Here is a 16,124-nt window from a genome sequence, read left to right as displayed (position 1 = left end):
CATTGATCGGTCTCTCCTTAAATTAACACTATCTCCAAGTAAAATTTAAAAAATTACATTCTTGACATGTTATAAGAATGTGCATATGAGAAAGTTAGACGTGCTATACATGAAAAATTGTCACTCGGAACTAATATATTACGTGTACGAAGTGAGGAAAGCTGCTAGGTCACATGACCTTGCTCAAACAATAGACAAATAAAGCTCATGTTTCTTATATACCTCTATGGACACTGACCTTTGAGTGCAAGGCAACCAACATAAAAATATAATTTTCCCTAGAGATTTTGACAATAATACTGTCATTGATATTGACATTTGGGTATCAAAACATAACAAACACAGCTGTTTCATTGTTGTCGAAGTTTGTTGTAAGTAGTTATCCGATTATTGTTAGAAAACGCGTATTTTTTAACAGTTTTTACTAGATTTCCCTGTCCGAACATATCAATATCTCTTTGTTATATTTATCTAACGGTTTTAACTCATGACAACTAATGTTAATGTTTATCCTAGTGTTTATCAAACTAGAAAGATTCGTGGATGAGTCAAGTTAAACGACTATATGGACAATTAACAACAAAAGCGTGGAGAGGCGTTTCAACTCTAATAGGAATTCTCATAAGCTTTTTGTGTTGGCAGGCCTCAAGCAGAGTTATAATAGAGGAACTTTGATAATATGTATGATCCTAGCAGAGATGAAACAATTAATGAATGTGAAAGTGATAATGACAGCATTTATGAGGATGAAGACGAAACCACTCGAATTATACCCCCATCAGGTATGAAATATAAATTAGACTTGTTCAATTGCAAAAAAAAACAGTATTTTCACCACTTATTTTATGTGCAATATTCAGGTAAATGTTGCCACTGATTTTTGCTTGAGACATTACATTCATTAATGTTTACAAAGCACCTTTGATCTTGAATTAATTTCATTTGAATTCCATGCAAACCCAAATTATTAAAGTCATAAGCTAATTGTTATTAAATGCCTACAAGAGAGACTCATAAAAATGGTAGCAAATAGGGCCTTATGGTTTTCCTCTAGGTGTGTTAATAGTTCGTGAAATGTAAATGTACCTTCTGTAAGAAAATTAATGGAGAAGCATCTGTAATGGCAAGGCTGGTTCCAGCAGTTTGATGAAAGCTCCCTTCATATACACTCCTGTCTCACATGACTGTTGAAGGCCACGTAACACTGCAAATAGCATCAATCTGATGGCGATTTTACCAATGCCAATTTCCTGATAAATCTCTCTGGATATGTAGTCAGTATTATATTTATGGCAAAAAATTTAAATGTAAGTTAAGTATTCAGCTTCTGCAACTGCTTATTTGGTTTTGCATGGTTTTGTTTATCTCAATATATATAATAAAACTGTATATATTTTAAGCAAATTATTTCCCATCCAAAAATGAATTGTGTTTATCCTTTTTGGAAAATATGTAATTCTTATCTTGCTAGTGTTTACTTTATTGGGTTAAAGGATTATCCATTATTGCTCTATAAATTAATCTATAATACTGAATACAGAGCGGTCATTTTACAGGGTTAGTCAAGTTGAGTATTTTAAAAAAAGGCCACAATGTGGAACGGTCTATTTTAATAACGTTTTGGAGCTAAACATATTGATATAAAATTCAGAAAATCTGTTATAGGGTGGCATCAAATTCCTTTAGTTTATTCATGAGGCTCAAAACTGAAATATATAGGAACACCCATAAGATGTATTTACAGAGTGTAACATATCATGGAGATATTTCAGGGAACTTGATACTTGGCAAAATAATAAACAATGCTTATAGTCCCTTAATCCAACACGCGCAATTTTCAATATACAGGGCGGCACGGTTACATATTTTCTCTTATATTTTTCATTTTCTCAAATCTGCTTTCAATTAAAATTTTGAAATTTTGTATATTCATTTTCTTTAAAACCCTCTAGCCCAAACTATAAAAATTGTCGGTAGCCATATAAAGGCAGGGATGTTTTTAGTCATATACTATTTGATGCTTTGAACCTTTTTTGGAACACTGCATGAATTCTGATATCAAATTAAAATTCCTTCCTCAATTCTTTAGCCTTTTGATGTATTACCGTATTTCTATGATGACTTGTTATACCCTGTATATGAATATAAAATTAAATTTATGTTCTATTACAATTCTAAAGATATGAAAATAAATTATGAATGTGACTTTTTATCAATTGTGATACTGCCTGTTGCTAATTTATAAAGAACTAGTGCCCAAATCATGGTGTCTTACACAAAAACATCCATGAAAAATGCTGCAAAAGGATTCAAAAAATTAGGCACATCAGTAAATGTGTTTGAACGCCATGATATATACGAACAGTTTGACACAGGTAGAACTTATTTTATGTTACAGTATAGATATGTATGAAATATGGCATTAAATAATCTCTTTTAATTTTATTTTGCAGTTGAAGACACCAAGGACTGCATCAAATCCAGACACATTTTAGGTATATTGGGATTTCTGGGTTTTGCAAATGTATATGCCATGCGTGTTAATCTCTCTGTTGCCATCGTCGCAATGGTCAACCAAACAACCCCAATAGTTCCAAGTAATCAAAGTAATTTTGACCACTGTCCAGTTTTAAATGTTACCAATTCGACCACCCCTTCTGTAAGTGTGCCAAATCCTATTTCAAGTTTGTTGTCGCAACGAAAAAATAATTATCTATGTTTTGAGGATGGTGAATTTAACTGGGATGAGCGCACTCAGGGAATAGTTCTTGGCTCATTTTTCTACGGGTACGTCCTTACTCAAATCCCAGGAGGAAGATTGGCGGAGATGTTCGGCGGCAAAATGGTTTATGGTTTCGGGGTTTTAATTACCGCAGTTTTTACCCTTTTAAGTCCGATAGCTGCTCGGATTAATTTTCCGTTGTTCATTATTGTAAGAGTTCTGGAGGGGATGGGGGAGGTTAGTCTAAAAGCAAATTTTTGAGGTTTTTCGAAGCTTTACTTGGTTTTTGTAGGGTGTCACCTTCCCCTCGATGCACGCAATGTTAGCAAAATGGATTCCTCCTCTAGAGAGGAGTAAGTTTGGTGCTTATGTTTACGCAGGTAAAAATTGTCGTTTTATTAATGATTTTTAAGCATTCAAAATAATTGGTTTTTAAGGTACAAATTTTGGAACGATTTTATCACTTCCACTCTCGGGTTGGTTATGCTCACTTAAGTTATGGGGTGGTTGGCCTTTATCGTTTTATTTATTCGGAATTTTGGGTATAATTTGGTTTGTATTTTGGATGATGTTTGTGTACGATTCTCCATCTGCACATCCAAGGATAGACCGACAGGAGCAGGCATTCATACTAGCTAGCATAGGACCGCAGGTAAATAATAAGTTACGTTTGTTCCGAGGAAGTTAAACTTCTCCGCCCGTAACTGAAGGTTACTTCTCGAGTTATGCGAGGGCCACAATCAGAAAAAGGCGTAATCTTCAAATATTTCAGTTATCTACAGGGTATTTCAAGCTAGGCGAAAAACCTCTCTTTTAATGTTGTAATTTGAGTATTATTGTATTGCTTTTTGTTTGGGAAATCCTGATGATGTGTATTATAAACGTGACCATTCTATATAACTTTTTAAAACAAATTTCTTACTCTTAGGATGAAGACAAAGGGTCGGTGCCATGGTTAAAAATGTTCACTTGTTTACCACTTTGGGCCATATTGGTGACTCAGTGTGGAAATTCCTGGGCGTTTTACACAATTTTAACCGAATTGCCCACCTACATGGCACAGATCTTGCATTTCAAGATTGAAACGGTAAGCCAAAGTTAAGTTTTTAATTGATTTCATGCTGCAAAAAAACAGGTATGTAGAACGTTTCCTAAACATGCGGTCCCAATTTAAAGGCATGTTCCTATAGGCAAAATAACATTCCTTTAAATAATTAAAAAAATAATAATTAATAAAAGTTTAAATCCCCCCATTTTAACTAAGAAAATATTGCCTTACATTTGTGCTATATGCTTAGAAAACACTCTGTAACCATAAGGAAATATTTTAGAACGCAGTTTTATCAGCAATACCGTATCTTACCAGTTGGTGGGCCGGCATTTTCTTTAGTATATTTGCGGACTGGCTCTTGCTGAAAGGTTACATTTCGCTGTCAATGTCGTATAAACTGTGGAATTCTGTAGGTAAGAATATTTTCATTTATTTAAGACATAAACATAAAGACCTTTAGAATTAAATACTTTACTTAAGTAATTGGGCAATATTATACAGTCTTTAACCTTGCTCACAGCTTCTATCATCCCCTCATTGGGTCTCATTGGGGTGGCATACGTCGGGTGTGACAAGGTTGCCGTCCAATTACTCCTTGCCATCCCAGGTGCTTTTGGTGGTGCTCAATATGCCGGTAACCAGATGAATCATATAGCTTTAAGTCCCAAGTACGCTGGTACCATGTATGGCATTACAAATGCTGCTTCCAACATGTGTGGATTTTTGGCCCCCTATGTGATAGGATTACTTATAAATGGCAGAGTAAGATTATTTTTTCCTATTTGTATTATGTAATATAGTTATTTTGAAGCCAATTTGAAATAATGTCATAATAAGTCACCTACTGGGTGACAACAAAAAGTGGGTTCAGCCTATAACTTCTTTGCTATTTCATGTAAAATCTTTAAGTTTGTACCACTTTTACAACACAAATTGCGCAACTACAAACTTCAGTAAAATTCATTAATTTTATTTCAGGAAACTCTTGGTCAGTGGCGCATGGTATTCTACCTGGCAGCAGGGATTAACATAGGTGCTAATCTGTTTTACGTCGCATTTGCCAGTGCTAAAGAAGTGGCGTGGTCAAGGTCACAGAGAGCCAGCACAAGTAACTGACAAGCACTTTATTTGGCCATGTTGGTCGAGGCTTAGAGTGCAATTTCCTTTTTTTTTACTTCTAAATTTAGAGAAATAGAGGGTTAAGATCTCATACTTAAATCTTCAAACTGAGAATTTAAACTGTCCCTTTGACCATACTATATGTCCTTCGACCCATACCTCATTTCTCTCAGTTGTTACAATTACTGTTGTTACATGGGTGCATATATTATATAAACAGTAAATACATTTATTACTTTATTCAAGAAAATGTGATCTTTAAAACAGGTTTAATATTATTTAGAATTTATGTGTTCATATATATATATATATATATATATCTATATATATTGTAACTAATATAGAAGTATTACATAGGCATATAATTGTCGACTTTATTATGATTTTTATAACATTGAGGTTCCAGTTTGAATTTTAAAAAATGACCAAACCATGGCTTAAAATCGGAAAACGTAAACCGAAAACTTTTAAAAGATATGTGATGGGGAATAAATTCAAATTTTTCTTAAATATAAGTTCCTGTTGACATTTCGTAACATTCTTAAATTGGGTAGTAAAAATGGTGAAAATAAAATAACAATCATAAAAATAATTTATTTATTAAAGATCAATATTAAGTAGTAGATACAACTACAATTAAACTGACAATTAAAAAAGTGCTAATAGCTGTAATTTTAAATTAAATATAACAATGAACAAACTAATATTATGATTATTAAAACTATTAAGAGTCCTTCTTTGGCGAGACAAGACTAGTGGCCTTTGTGGAATCAATTCCCAGCGCCGTTGATAATAGCTTTACCACACTTTTGACGTCGGGATTTTCAGTTTCTGTGAGAAAATGCAAAAGAAAACTAATTGTATATATTGCCAGCCAAAAACCAAATACTACCTTCCGTTGTAATCTCTTTTTCTAACTTCAACTTCTCTTTACACATAGCCAGCATCCCCTCTTCAATCGACCCCTGAGAAATTAATCTAAAACCCCATTTGCAATATGAAATATCGAGACATTACATTGAAATTTCAATTCAATTACCTATATACGGTTACAGGTCGCGTTTGGCCCATCCTGTGACATCTATCTTCCGCCTGTTTGTCATTATAAGGATTAAAATCAATGTCATGTATAATGACGGTATCCGCGCTTGTAAGGTTTATTCCTAAACCTCCCGCTTTTGTGGACAAGAGAAAAATAAATATGTCTTTATCTTCGGTGTATTCGTTGATAAGATCTTGTCTAAAATTCAATTAGTTAGGAGAATAATTTCAAATATTCGATTTTGATTTTTACCTTAAATTAACGGCAGTGCTCCCGTCTAATCTCAAATATCTATAGTTCCTTATTTGTAAGTATACTTCCAGCACGTTCAGGAGGATTACATACTGGCTAAAAATGAGTACTCTATGCCCACTGCGTTGAAGTTCCGGCAAAGCTTTATCTAGGTACATGAATTTTCCTGAAGTGACGATTAAATTATCTGGCAGTGTATACCTATTTAGACACTGTAAGGACAAATACTTCATCAGCCGTTCAACGTCAAAATGTAAATATATTACACACTAATAGAATACTAAGGTGAAAAAAAGTGGCAAAAAATAAGTAAATGTGGTAAGTATAATAAAGCACAGAATATATTTTTGACACAAAACATAGTAACTACCCTATTAATGAACTTACCCTAAATTGCTGTGCCATTGTATGTATCTCAAAATCGGACATCCACTTCAAGTCTTCCTCTATATACTCGACTACAGTGTCCTTATACCCTGGATCTTTTGCTAGCAGTTTTGCAATTTCTTGTAACTGGTCCAAATCGTAATGGTACCGCATAAGCAAAGGATGATTGCTTAACTTCCGCAAATCAGTCATTATACCCATACCGTTATATTGACTGGTTCCTTCCTGAAGTTATTACAAGTTGTACTGAGAAGTTGAACTATGAGTTTTAGTCTTACGCTAAGATTTTTGTATGAAGCGACTAGCTGTTCATAATGCTCCTTTTGAGTGGGAGCCATCGATACGGTAACAACCAAATCAGTCTTTTTAGGTAAGTCTTGAAGAACATCACGTTTCAGTCTCCTCAAGACGAACGGTTTCATTATTCTTTTTGCTTGTTCGATTTGTTCCCGTTCGAAACTTGGAACATTCTCGTCTTCCTTTGCTTTCTAAAAGTTGCTGTAACTTTCTTAAACATACCTTAAAATTGTATTCAACTTACTGAATTTTTCTGAAACAAATTCTTCAAGTCATCAGTTTTTTCTGCGAAAATTTTTGGCATTACGAAAATGAGTAGAGACATTAATTCCAACAAGTTATTTTGCAGTGGAGTTCCGGTTAATAAAATGCGATGTCTGGCCTAAAAATTTTATATATTTCAATTTTATTTACCCTCTCAATTTTATGCAATAAACCTACATTAATTCTTATCAGATTCTCGTATCTTTGAGTGTTCATATTTTTCAACATATGAGCCTCATCAAAAATTACATATTGAAGAGGTGTCACCCTAAACATTTTCCTTTCCTCCGGACTGTTGCCAACCATCGTGTACCTAAAATTATCCCCTATACTCTGAAATCAAGCTAATTAAGAATTATCTTACGTTGTTAGAATTACATCAAAATCTGCTAACATTCCTTTTGCTAAGTCAAACCTAAACCCTCTCCTTTCCTCGGTATTTCCGTAATACATAAAAATCCTTAGTTCTGGGCACCATCTTGCAAATTCATTTTTCCAATTGTCTAAAAATTGCTGTTTCTGGAAACTGGACATTAAAATAATACATAGTGTCACACTGGGTACTGCTTATAACAAATTAAACGTTACAAACGAAATTTAAGATAGCCTTTAATATCAAAAAATTTTGCTAAAGAAAACTATTCATCTTTTAATTAGGAAATGTTTTCTGTACATAATCTACGCCTGCAGTTCCCGATGCCACAACACTTGTACCCTTCTACCCACCTAAAGTTGAAGAAGGCACCACTACTAAATGCGTGTTTTGAGATTGACCTGTAATTTTCAAGTAAGCCAAGAAAGCAATGATCTGGACAGTTTTGCCTAGACCCATTTCATCAGCCAAAATACCATTAACACGTTGGGAATGCAAGACAGCCATCCAGTTCAAACCCACCATTTGATAGCTAGTTAACCGCAACCTATAAAACGAAATCATTTTAATCTGGTTATAAAAATGAATCATCATGTAATGTTTACGAAGGCGACATATTTCGGGGTTGCTCCTTAACTCCCGCCCCTGCAGCTACGGCTCTTTCCATTTGCTGGGCCAAATTGGTACATCTTTTCATTAAATGTCTAATATTATTTCTAGTAATCAGCACTTGCTGTGCAGAATTTAGCAGATCGGTGCTCAGGTTTTTGTTGGTTTGTAATTTAGTGACCTTTTAATTGAGATTAATCAACATGTTTAGTGGACAATATTGCAACCTAATATCAACACCTTACCAAGTCAATCCACCCTGTAAATGGTCGGCATTCAATTAAAGTCTCTGCTTTCTTTTTAGAGCAAAATTGCATAAGTTGTAGTTCGTTTACAGTGGCAGTTTCAAAAAATTCTAATACTTTTCTCTTATCATTTGTCAATTCATCACTGATTTCGGCGTCTGAATCTTCATCATCACTATACAGAACAAAGGGCAATGAAATGAGACATTAACAAACCAGTTAGATAGATAAAAATGTGAAAATACAACAGTCAGAAATTCTGAAGTTAGAGCCACTAGGTTAAAATTGTGGCAACTATACCTTGCAAACCATTTTCATTGAAACCAAAAAACTAAGCAACCATTTACATGAATTTATTTTATTATTTCTGGGGCAATTATCTGCATTTGAGAGTTAGATACTTAAAAAGTTTTTAAATTACTGATTTACCACCCTAGACAGAGGTATAAATAATAAATAGTAATAGTAGCTAATTTTGACAAATGAGAGAAGGTGGAAATTTAGCATGTCTAATTTTATTAGCAATGAATAAATAATAGTGAAATCTTAAAATTATAATGTCGCTTTATGTCTTCAATGGAATAAAGTAATAATCAATACATAATTCTACCATAATGAAATATATATTAGAACATATGTTTCTTACCTATCAAAAACTCTTCTATCCTTGTAGTCATGATGGCTTCCAGTGCTTTCATCACTATCATAGTTCTCTTTCCTTCTTTTTACTACAATCAAAGCAACATAACAAAATTAACATTCATGAAATTATGAATATCAAGTTTTAATTTTCATGGTAAAAATAAAAATAATGTGCCATCAGTGTGACAATATGGTTGTTGATAGATACATATTTGTTTCAATTTAACTTCAAACCATTATAATAAAAAAAATGGGTGGAAAAAGTTGGCCTATTTCTGCAATCAGTGTGTGCCAGTTCAAGATAATGAAAACAAAAATAGTAAACATTTTATATAAATTCTTACTTCTTTTCTTTCTATTAATATTTGGTTCGCCTTCTGCATATCTCTTTCTGGACATCTCAACAGATTGAGCAGTGCTCTTGTCATATTCCTCTTTCCACTGACTATAATTGCCTTGACTGCTTTGCATCATAGTTCTTGTATAAGTTCTAGAGAGCTCTGCTGCTGCAGCATCAGTGTTAAAACTATATTTTGACAAAACATCATGGATTTTCTAAAAAGCAATTTTCCAAGTATTCATCAAATATATACTCTAGTTTTAAAACAAATACCATTGCTTCAAGGTTTGGAAAAATTTCTAATAGGAACTTCATCTGTTTTTCCTTTTCAAGTACTCCAGGATTTTTTTGCCGATGAAACCCATTTCCCTGATTAACAGGCGTTATTGGCAGGCTATTGGAGATGGCCAGTTCATCTTGCTTTTGCGGAATGTAAGTGGTTGGAATAGCCTCTAAAGGTGTTTGTTTCACCTCACTTTGATTTTCAATTTCTGAATCTGAATCACTAAAAGGATTTCTGATTTGCCTTAAAACAGGTTTGGGGATATCAGGGCTCGTTTCATCGGCTAAAATAGTTATGCAATAGTGGTTAAAATTATGATTTGAAAAAATGTGATTACTTACAAGTGTCCAATGTATGGCTTAACTGATGCGAGAGCTGGGGTTTCTTCTGTATCCTGAAGCCCCGTAAGGCGAAAGTAGGGCTGTTCTCGTCAGACATAATATCAGGACAGTTTATGCTAATTTAAGTGGAATTAAGTGATGAATTCAGTAAAACATCAATGCAGCGTTTCTAGACTGAAGAAATGGGAAACAAATAAGAGCTTCTCCATTGTTTTATTTCTGTTGAAGTTTGAAGTTTCTCTTTCTTGCTTTAACTAAAGATGTTGTCCCTTAAGGAATATTTTCCCTTAATTTTCCCTAGCAGCAGTAGTGTACCGCATCGCTTATAAATAATCACGTGTCCAATCATTTCGTGTATGTGGCAACTCCATGCAGAATTCATTTGCTATGCAATTTTAGGACACATAAAAAGAAATTTCAATTTCGTTATTTGTGACTTTTTCCTCATAAATGAAGGGAAGGAACGTAATCTGAATTTTAATTATTACTATTTCGATTTCATACGTGACCCTAGGGAGAGAAGTTACATTTTATTGGTCTTTTGAGAGTTCCAATATCCCTAGTCCCTACTGCTTCAGGTGACAGCTGTCACACAAATGAAATTTATTTTGTAGTCGAAATAGCTTCATTTCCTGTCTTTATCAATTTTTTTAAGTGCATGAAAATTTTTTAAACTCTCTAGGAATTTTTGAAAAAGAAATGTCTGCTTTGGCAAGAAATATTCGCTCTATCTCAAGAAATACGTCCTATTTAAGGAGTTTCTCCAGCAAATCGAGAATTCTACACTTAAATTGTTTGATTCCAACAGCCCAACAAACTATACTCAAGCGAAATCTCTTAGCGGCTTCACAGGTAAATGAGTTTTCTTTATCTTGCCCATAGTTGGATGTAAACTAACATTCCTTTAACAACGAACCTTGCAGGCAAATTCTTATTACCCTAAACAGCTTTCCTTGGTCTTTTTTAAACTGAAATTACATAACTCGATTTAACCTCACTTTTTAAATGCATCCATTTTACAGCCCCTTTTTACACTGTAAACTTAATGTCCCAATTTTTATCTCCAGTTCAGATATTATTCGCCAGAAATAGTTAAGGCAAAACCCACAGAGGCAGAAATTAAAGAACGAGTCCTGAAAGTTGTTGCCTCTTATGATAAAGTAACAGCAGATAAGGTATAATCCTATTTTCTTTTCATTTCAGAACCTCGTATTGCCTCATGAGCGAAGTTACAGTGCCAAACCACCACTGACTTTAAAACTTATTGCAGACCGGGTGCTTTTAGTATTAAATTTGTATGATAAAGTCAACCCTGATAAGGTACAGTAATTTTGCTTATGATGGTAATAGTGGTAGTTGACTGTCCACAAACTTTTGTGTTTTTTAGTATACTCTTAATAGTATACAATTTGTTTTGATAAAATAGAAGACAAAAGTTTGATTGTTTATTGTAAATTTTTTTGTCATGTGACCAAAATGTTCACATCTGCTTTATCTTTTAGTTGACATTGGATTCACATTTTATTAACGACTTAGGGTTAGATTCACTAGATCATGTCGAGGTAATAATGGCCATAGAGGATGAATTTGGTTTTGAAATCCCAGATGTTGATGCAGAGCGACTTTTGAAGCCTGGTGATATTGTAAGGTAAATGTAAAGTAGTTGTAAAAAAAATTTATGTTAACTCAGTTTTAGACAAAGGTAATTCTTTTTTTTTACATTTTAGAAAATTTGTAGCAGGCTTATTTTATTAAATACTTAAAAAAAATGATCATTTTAGGCTAGGCTGAAAACGACTAAAATATTGTGGACTTATAGACGCCTCTTATGTTAATTTTCTTATGAACGTCTTTAAACTTCATAATTTGCTGTTTTAAATCCACATGTGAAAATTTCAAAAAAAATATATAAGTAGTGTCTGGCAGGACGAGCCAAGTAGATAAAACCTCTAGACATGGAGAGCTCTGCTAAACATTTTGCTCATTTGACATACAATATTTTTTCATTGCACAACCTTGAAAAGTAGTCGTTTTGCAGTTAATCAACTGCATTAAAAAAATAAATTTCCCTTTTGGACAGAGGAAAACGGCTTTGCGGTTTCGCTGCTGTGTTGTTGTGCAGAAGTGTTAGGCCACTACACGCTTAATCGGTAAAACAGAAAAAGTAATAAAAATAGAAGCTTTTCAATAACTCTTCAATAACATGAAAGCCTCTGCAAATATTTTGGAGTTCAAAGCATGCTCTTGAGGATAATAAAATCGCCGATTTATTACCTATTTAACTATCACTAACTGTTCCTATTTAGGAGTTCGCAATGTTAATCAATACAACAAATGCAAACAATGCTTTTAAAAATAACTCCCTGAGCATCATAAGATCGACTTTTCACCATTGAATTCTTTCACTTCCAGATATGTGGCTGACAAGGAGGACATTTATGAGTAAACCAAAATACCGATAGATTTTATTTTAGCGTATGATTCTTCTTTAATTTATGTTAAGCCAATGTCGATTATTTTGTTGTGAATTATTAACTGGTTTTATAGTTCATCGTTACTGATCTTTCACGGACCATAATGGTGAGGCAAACAAGCAGTGAAATTCTGTATTGTAATATGATGTTTTGTTAAATAAAGCGTTCAAATCCTCGTGAATATGGTGTAGGTGTAGCTTTAATGAGATAATAATCTAATACGCTATAACGGAGTTTCGTTTATTTTTCTGACTATGACAACAAATGACAAAATATGCAAACTATTTTTCTACTATTTTAATAACTAATAGGTATATGTAGGATGCACATCATCTTCAATTGTATTAAAATTGCTCATCAAGTTTTTCAAGACAAATCCATAATCCTTTTGCAGGTCTGATATTTATAGAAAAATTTTTACTCAATTTTAAAGGTACTTCCATTTTATTACTAGTTACCAACTTGAATCTATTCACCAGATAAAACAGAACAATTTTGGTTTCTAATAGGGCAAATCTCGGTGCTAGGCAACTTCTAGGTCCTTGTCCGAATTCTAGACAGGTGTATGGTGTGATCCTTCCTCGATTTTCTGGACTAAATCTTTCAGGAATGAAATTTTCTGGCTCGGGAAAATACTGCGGGTCGTGATGCAATGCATAGACTGGAATTTGGATGGCTAAACCTTTAGGTATTGTTACTGGTACTTCATCAGGGAGAGCAGGTTTAATGGTGTATGATTTGGTGCATTCGCGGCCAAGTACCACGAAGGGAGGCCACTTGCGCAAAGCCTCTGAAAATTGACAAAGTACTTTATTTTAAAAAATGCACTTAGTCATTCAGTGGGGTCTAAATACATTCTATAAATCCCTACGCAGTTTGTTAAAAAAAACCTTTTTCCCAAAAATAAAATTATCACATTTCTACGTAGAACTAACTAAAAATGGATACCCTGTACAGTCCTCGTTGGGTAACCATATATCTCATTACCTTGTAAAATTAACTGCATATATTTCATATCCATTATAGCCTCATAGGTAACTTTTCCATTGACATTTTTAAGAGTTTGTCGTATTTCTTCTCTTAACTTGTCTTGTATTTCGTGATTCATTGCCAGTTCGTAGACTGTGAATGTCATCAAAGAGGATACCGAATCGAAACCCGCAAAGAAGAATATTACCGCTTGAGCTGTTATGTCTTCGTTTGAGATGCCTTCGATTTTATCAGTTAAAAATAAATAAAAATTAAGACAAAACTTGTATTTACCTGCTTTGAAATAATTGCCTTCAGTGTCATTGTCATCAGAGGTAAGTCCTTTTCTAGCTTCTATTAAGATTTGCAGCATATCTGGTCTATAAATTCCCCCCTTTTTCCTAGATTTTAAAGCATCATTTATCAAATTTCTAAAAAAATCGTTAACTTCTTTTCTAAACATCCTTAATTTGAGGAGCTATAAACGGCGTTATAAGTTCATTGCCATATTTAAAAACCAGTTCTATCTTACCCTATATAAGTAAGGCGAGAACTGGAAAAGTAAAACTTTCAAAAAGGCCTTGAAGTTTAATTCCGTCATTTCCTTGCCCATCTTGAAGAATTGGTTGTCGGGCTTAAATAAGGAGTTCACTTTTACTCCAAAAGAAGTAGACGCTATGACGTCGATAGTAAATCTAACAAATTCCTTTTTTACTGTTGGTTTATTTTTTCTTTTCCAGAGGTACCTGGTAAATGCATCTTTCATCTCCACGTCAATGGTGCTTCCCTTTTTATCAGCAAAATATTTAATAAAGTTTTCAGCAGCGTCCGTTATTAAACCAAACATTAGTTTCATTTTGCTGCTAGTAAAGGAGTTTGTTAACGTCTCTCGCATTTTTTTCCACTCATCACCTAATAAAAAACATTATCAAAACTAAATAGTCGCGTTTTCCCCCTAAATTTCTACCTTTTAGGCTTAGTAAATTCCTGGCAAAGAGTGGATCAGCTTTCGGATCCACCATGGCAGAGCGGTCCTCAAAGTGCTCAAAATCCTTCACCGTTATTTGTTTTATGAGGTCAGGGTCGCGAATTACCAGTTTGGGCTTAAAAAACTGATATACCCCGTAATACCTGATTGTAATAATTCAAATTGCGAAAATCGTTATTCTAATTTCCATGGTTTTATTACCTGGTGTTTGGAATTAGATGGTAATTGTAGCTTACCATTTCTGCCATGTCCATGACTCTGAAAACTGTTCCCCAACTGTCCCCGAAAAGGATCCATGGTTTCCCTTGTTTAACACCACGAATGGTCCAGTAAGTATATGGGTGCACAAGTATTATATAAATTATAAGAAATATGACGCAAATTAGAAGGAACATTATCTGTCTATGATCACAAAATGGAAAATGCGATGCTTGTAGCAGTGAGGGGAAGTTTAAGAGTAAGTAGAAAATGCAATAAAAGGACGTGTAAGTACTCCTAAATACAAATTCATAATTAGATAGCGTATTTATATACAGCTTGCTTGAATTGTCGGATTTAGGACAATTCCGCATTTTCTCACACTGATTTATTTACAGTGGCATTTTTGAGTGTTTAATGATTGTCTGTGGTTTTTGTTGAAGAAGATATGTAGGCAACTAATTAGGCCATTTTTATACAGTGCATATCGGTTAAAGCTGATGTATTAAACTTAAAATCACCCGACCAAATTTACAGGGTCATCGTTCGCACACTGTGTTAATTAACTATTGCAAATCGGTAGCAATGGTAGAAAATTAGGGTTTGATGTTTTAAATTGAACACTCTGCAAGTATGAAAATGAAAAATTTTAAGTTAAACAGGTGGCACCTATTAAATATGATGAACGTAGCCCGTACGTGGGCGAATATCTGGGCCACTTTGTATATCTTAAAGGAGTAGACATATTCTAAATAAAACACAATAAATATTATATTGGTCTTCTAAACTTTATCTGTGGTTAGTAGCTTGACCTACTTTTTTACTGCCCACATTCATAGTTTCCAGCCTAACCAACAGTAAATAGTTTTTTTTTTATCAAGTGTGTGAAATATCTACTTCTTTGGCGGTTAAGAAGTTTTTCGGAATCGAAAAAAATCAGCCAAAACTATCAACAACATTTCGTACATGAGCTTCAAATCATTTTCATGTACGAGTTGTAAAAAAAAACACCTATTACTAATAGTATCTTGAATACCATATGAAACATTTGAACACTAACAGGACGCGATAGCTAGTCTTTGTATACCAGTATTTCCATTCATTAATTTGCCAAGAAATATGCTCCGCTTATAATGATGTCTATTACACACTTTTTCTTCGCCGTTTAATGAAGAGAAAACAAAATAGTTTATTTAAACACCCTTTAATCGAAGGATTATTATATCCGAAATGACAAAATGCCATTTTTGAATGCGCAACTTTTTTTCCATTTAACCAAGCTTGTATTTATTATCGTTAACGGGATTCCCATGCTGCAAAACTGTTTTTTGGACAATCCGAGACATCCGCTTCATGTCGTTTGGAGAAGTATCTTTATCCGGATATCTTAAGCATAGTTAAATACCTTTTGTTATTGCATTTGAACGGATCCTATTATTGTTTATAGATTAGTATACGGGTGATCCCCGCAATAACTGTACAAGTTTGCCTATAATACCTTATTTTTGGGAGTGTTTTATAGTCACTT

The 16,124-nt window shown here is 33.7% G+C and overlaps 4 protein-coding genes and 1 long non-coding RNA gene across 9 annotated transcripts; 2 read left to right on the top strand and 3 right to left on the bottom strand.

The window, feature by feature from the left end:
* Positions 1-324: 324 nt before the first annotated feature.
* On the top strand, positions 325-5,596 carry MFS10 (major facilitator superfamily transporter 10). 3 transcript variants are annotated; one of them, XM_066281393.1, is made up of 10 exons: positions 325-371; positions 517-782; positions 2,454-2,659; positions 2,726-2,959; positions 3,015-3,102; positions 3,160-3,374; positions 3,651-3,809; positions 4,054-4,186; positions 4,294-4,535; positions 4,752-5,596. In XM_066281393.1, the coding sequence occupies exons 2-10, from the start codon at positions 680-682 to the stop codon at positions 4,887-4,889; spliced, it is 1,518 nt and encodes a 505-aa protein (XP_066137490.1). In that variant the 5' UTR covers positions 325-371; positions 517-679; the 3' UTR covers positions 4,890-5,596. The 3 variants fall into 3 exon arrangements, with proteins under 3 accessions (XP_066137490.1, XP_066137491.1, XP_066137489.1); XM_066281394.1 differs by lacking the exons at positions 325-371; positions 517-782 and adding an exon at positions 1,171-1,307; XM_066281392.1 differs by lacking the exons at positions 325-371; positions 517-782 and adding an exon at positions 2,243-2,375.
* Positions 517-1,208, bottom strand: LOC136338745 (uncharacterized). Its single transcript, XR_010732012.1, has 2 exons — positions 1,087-1,208; positions 517-998 (listed from the first exon to the last, which is right to left on the bottom strand). It is a non-coding gene; the product is annotated as an uncharacterized lncRNA (long non-coding RNA).
* Positions 5,476-10,235, bottom strand: LOC136338720 (SWI/SNF-related matrix-associated actin-dependent regulator of chromatin subfamily A containing DEAD/H box 1 homolog). The gene is made up of 16 exons (XM_066281375.1): positions 9,968-10,235; positions 9,617-9,909; positions 9,348-9,558; positions 9,008-9,089; positions 8,362-8,536; positions 8,113-8,297; positions 7,861-8,054; positions 7,499-7,637; positions 7,312-7,447; positions 7,115-7,252; positions 6,852-7,061; positions 6,574-6,798; positions 6,187-6,398; positions 5,932-6,132; positions 5,785-5,870; positions 5,476-5,723 (listed from the first exon to the last, which is right to left on the bottom strand). Exons 1-16 carry the CDS (start codon positions 10,062-10,064, stop codon positions 5,617-5,619), a joined length of 2,691 nt encoding a protein of 896 aa, XP_066137472.1. The 5' UTR covers positions 10,065-10,235; the 3' UTR covers positions 5,476-5,616.
* Positions 10,236-10,560: 325 nt separating this feature from the next.
* On the top strand, positions 10,561-12,622 carry ND-ACP (NADH dehydrogenase (ubiquinone) acyl carrier protein). 2 transcript variants are annotated; one of them, XM_066281417.1, is made up of 4 exons: positions 10,561-10,819; positions 11,035-11,142; positions 11,470-11,615; positions 12,380-12,622. In XM_066281417.1, the coding sequence occupies exons 1-4, from the start codon at positions 10,667-10,669 to the stop codon at positions 12,411-12,413; spliced, it is 441 nt and encodes a 146-aa protein (XP_066137514.1). In that variant the 5' UTR covers positions 10,561-10,666; the 3' UTR covers positions 12,414-12,622. The 2 variants fall into 2 exon arrangements, with proteins under 2 accessions (XP_066137514.1, XP_066137513.1); XM_066281416.1 differs by lacking the exon at positions 11,035-11,142 and adding an exon at positions 11,171-11,287 and having other exon boundaries at positions 10,562-10,819.
* On the bottom strand, positions 12,379-15,309 carry LOC136338726 (cytochrome P450 9e2-like). Of its 2 annotated transcripts, XM_066281384.1 has the most exons (7): positions 14,600-15,303; positions 14,378-14,541; positions 14,157-14,322; positions 13,943-14,105; positions 13,705-13,888; positions 13,429-13,650; positions 12,379-13,231 (listed from the first exon to the last, which is right to left on the bottom strand). In XM_066281384.1, exons 1-7 carry the CDS (start codon positions 14,968-14,970, stop codon positions 12,786-12,788), a joined length of 1,716 nt encoding a protein of 571 aa, XP_066137481.1. In that variant the 5' UTR covers positions 14,971-15,303; the 3' UTR covers positions 12,379-12,785. The 2 variants fall into 2 exon arrangements, with proteins under 2 accessions (XP_066137481.1, XP_066137480.1); XM_066281383.1 differs by having other exon boundaries at positions 13,429-13,888; positions 14,600-15,309.
* Between the last annotated feature and the right edge of the window lie 815 nt (positions 15,310-16,124).

The sequence above is a fragment of the Euwallacea fornicatus genome, chromosome 4 (assembly GCF_040115645.1).
Source record: "Euwallacea fornicatus isolate EFF26 chromosome 4, ASM4011564v1, whole genome shotgun sequence".
NCBI lineage: Eukaryota > Metazoa > Arthropoda > Insecta > Coleoptera > Curculionidae > Euwallacea > Euwallacea fornicatus.
Note: the sequence above shows the minus strand (reverse complement) of the source record. Positions and strands in the feature narration are given on the sequence as shown.

Excerpts from the sequence above, each read along its gene's own strand:
- MFS10 (XM_066281392.1), top strand. The coding sequence starts at position 2,264 with ATGGTGTCTTACACAAAAACATCCATGAAAAATGCTGCAAAAGGATTC. Across the intron at positions 2,376-2,453 it reads ATACGAACAGTTTGACACAG|TTGAAGACACCAAGGACTGC; the intron begins GTAGAACTTATT and ends TTTATTTTGCAG. Across the intron at positions 3,810-4,053 it reads TGCATTTCAAGATTGAAACG|AACGCAGTTTTATCAGCAAT; the intron begins GTAAGCCAAAGT and ends GAAATATTTTAG.
- ND-ACP (XM_066281416.1), top strand. The coding sequence starts at position 10,667 with ATGTCTGCTTTGGCAAGAAATATTCGCTCTATCTCAAGAAATACGTCC. Across the intron at positions 10,820-11,170 it reads ATCTCTTAGCGGCTTCACAG|AACCTCGTATTGCCTCATGA; the intron begins GTAAATGAGTTT and ends TTTTCATTTCAG. Across the intron at positions 11,616-12,379 it reads AAGCCTGGTGATATTGTAAG|ATATGTGGCTGACAAGGAGG; the intron begins GTAAATGTAAAG and ends TTTCACTTCCAG.
- LOC136338726 (XM_066281383.1), bottom strand. The coding sequence starts at position 14,970 with ATGCGGAATTGTCCTAAATCCGACAATTCAAGCAAGCTGTATATAAAT. Across the intron at positions 14,106-14,156 it reads ATGAAAGATGCATTTACCAG|ATTTACTATCGACGTCATAG; the intron begins GTACCTCTGGAA and ends GGAATTTGTTAG. Across the intron at positions 13,889-13,942 it reads TCTCGCCTTACTTATATAGG|CTCCTCAAATTAAGGATGTT; the intron begins GTAAGATAGAAC and ends CGCCGTTTATAG.
- LOC136338720 (XM_066281375.1), bottom strand. The coding sequence starts at position 10,064 with ATGTCTGACGAGAACAGCCCTACTTTCGCCTTACGGGGCTTCAGGATA. Across the intron at positions 7,062-7,114 it reads ATTTGTTTCAGAAAAATTCA|AAAGCAAAGGAAGACGAGAA; the intron begins GTAAGTTGAATA and ends AGCAACTTTTAG. Across the intron at positions 5,871-5,931 it reads CGACCTGTAACCGTATATAG|ATTAATTTCTCAGGGGTCGA; the intron begins GTAATTGAATTG and ends ATGGGGTTTTAG.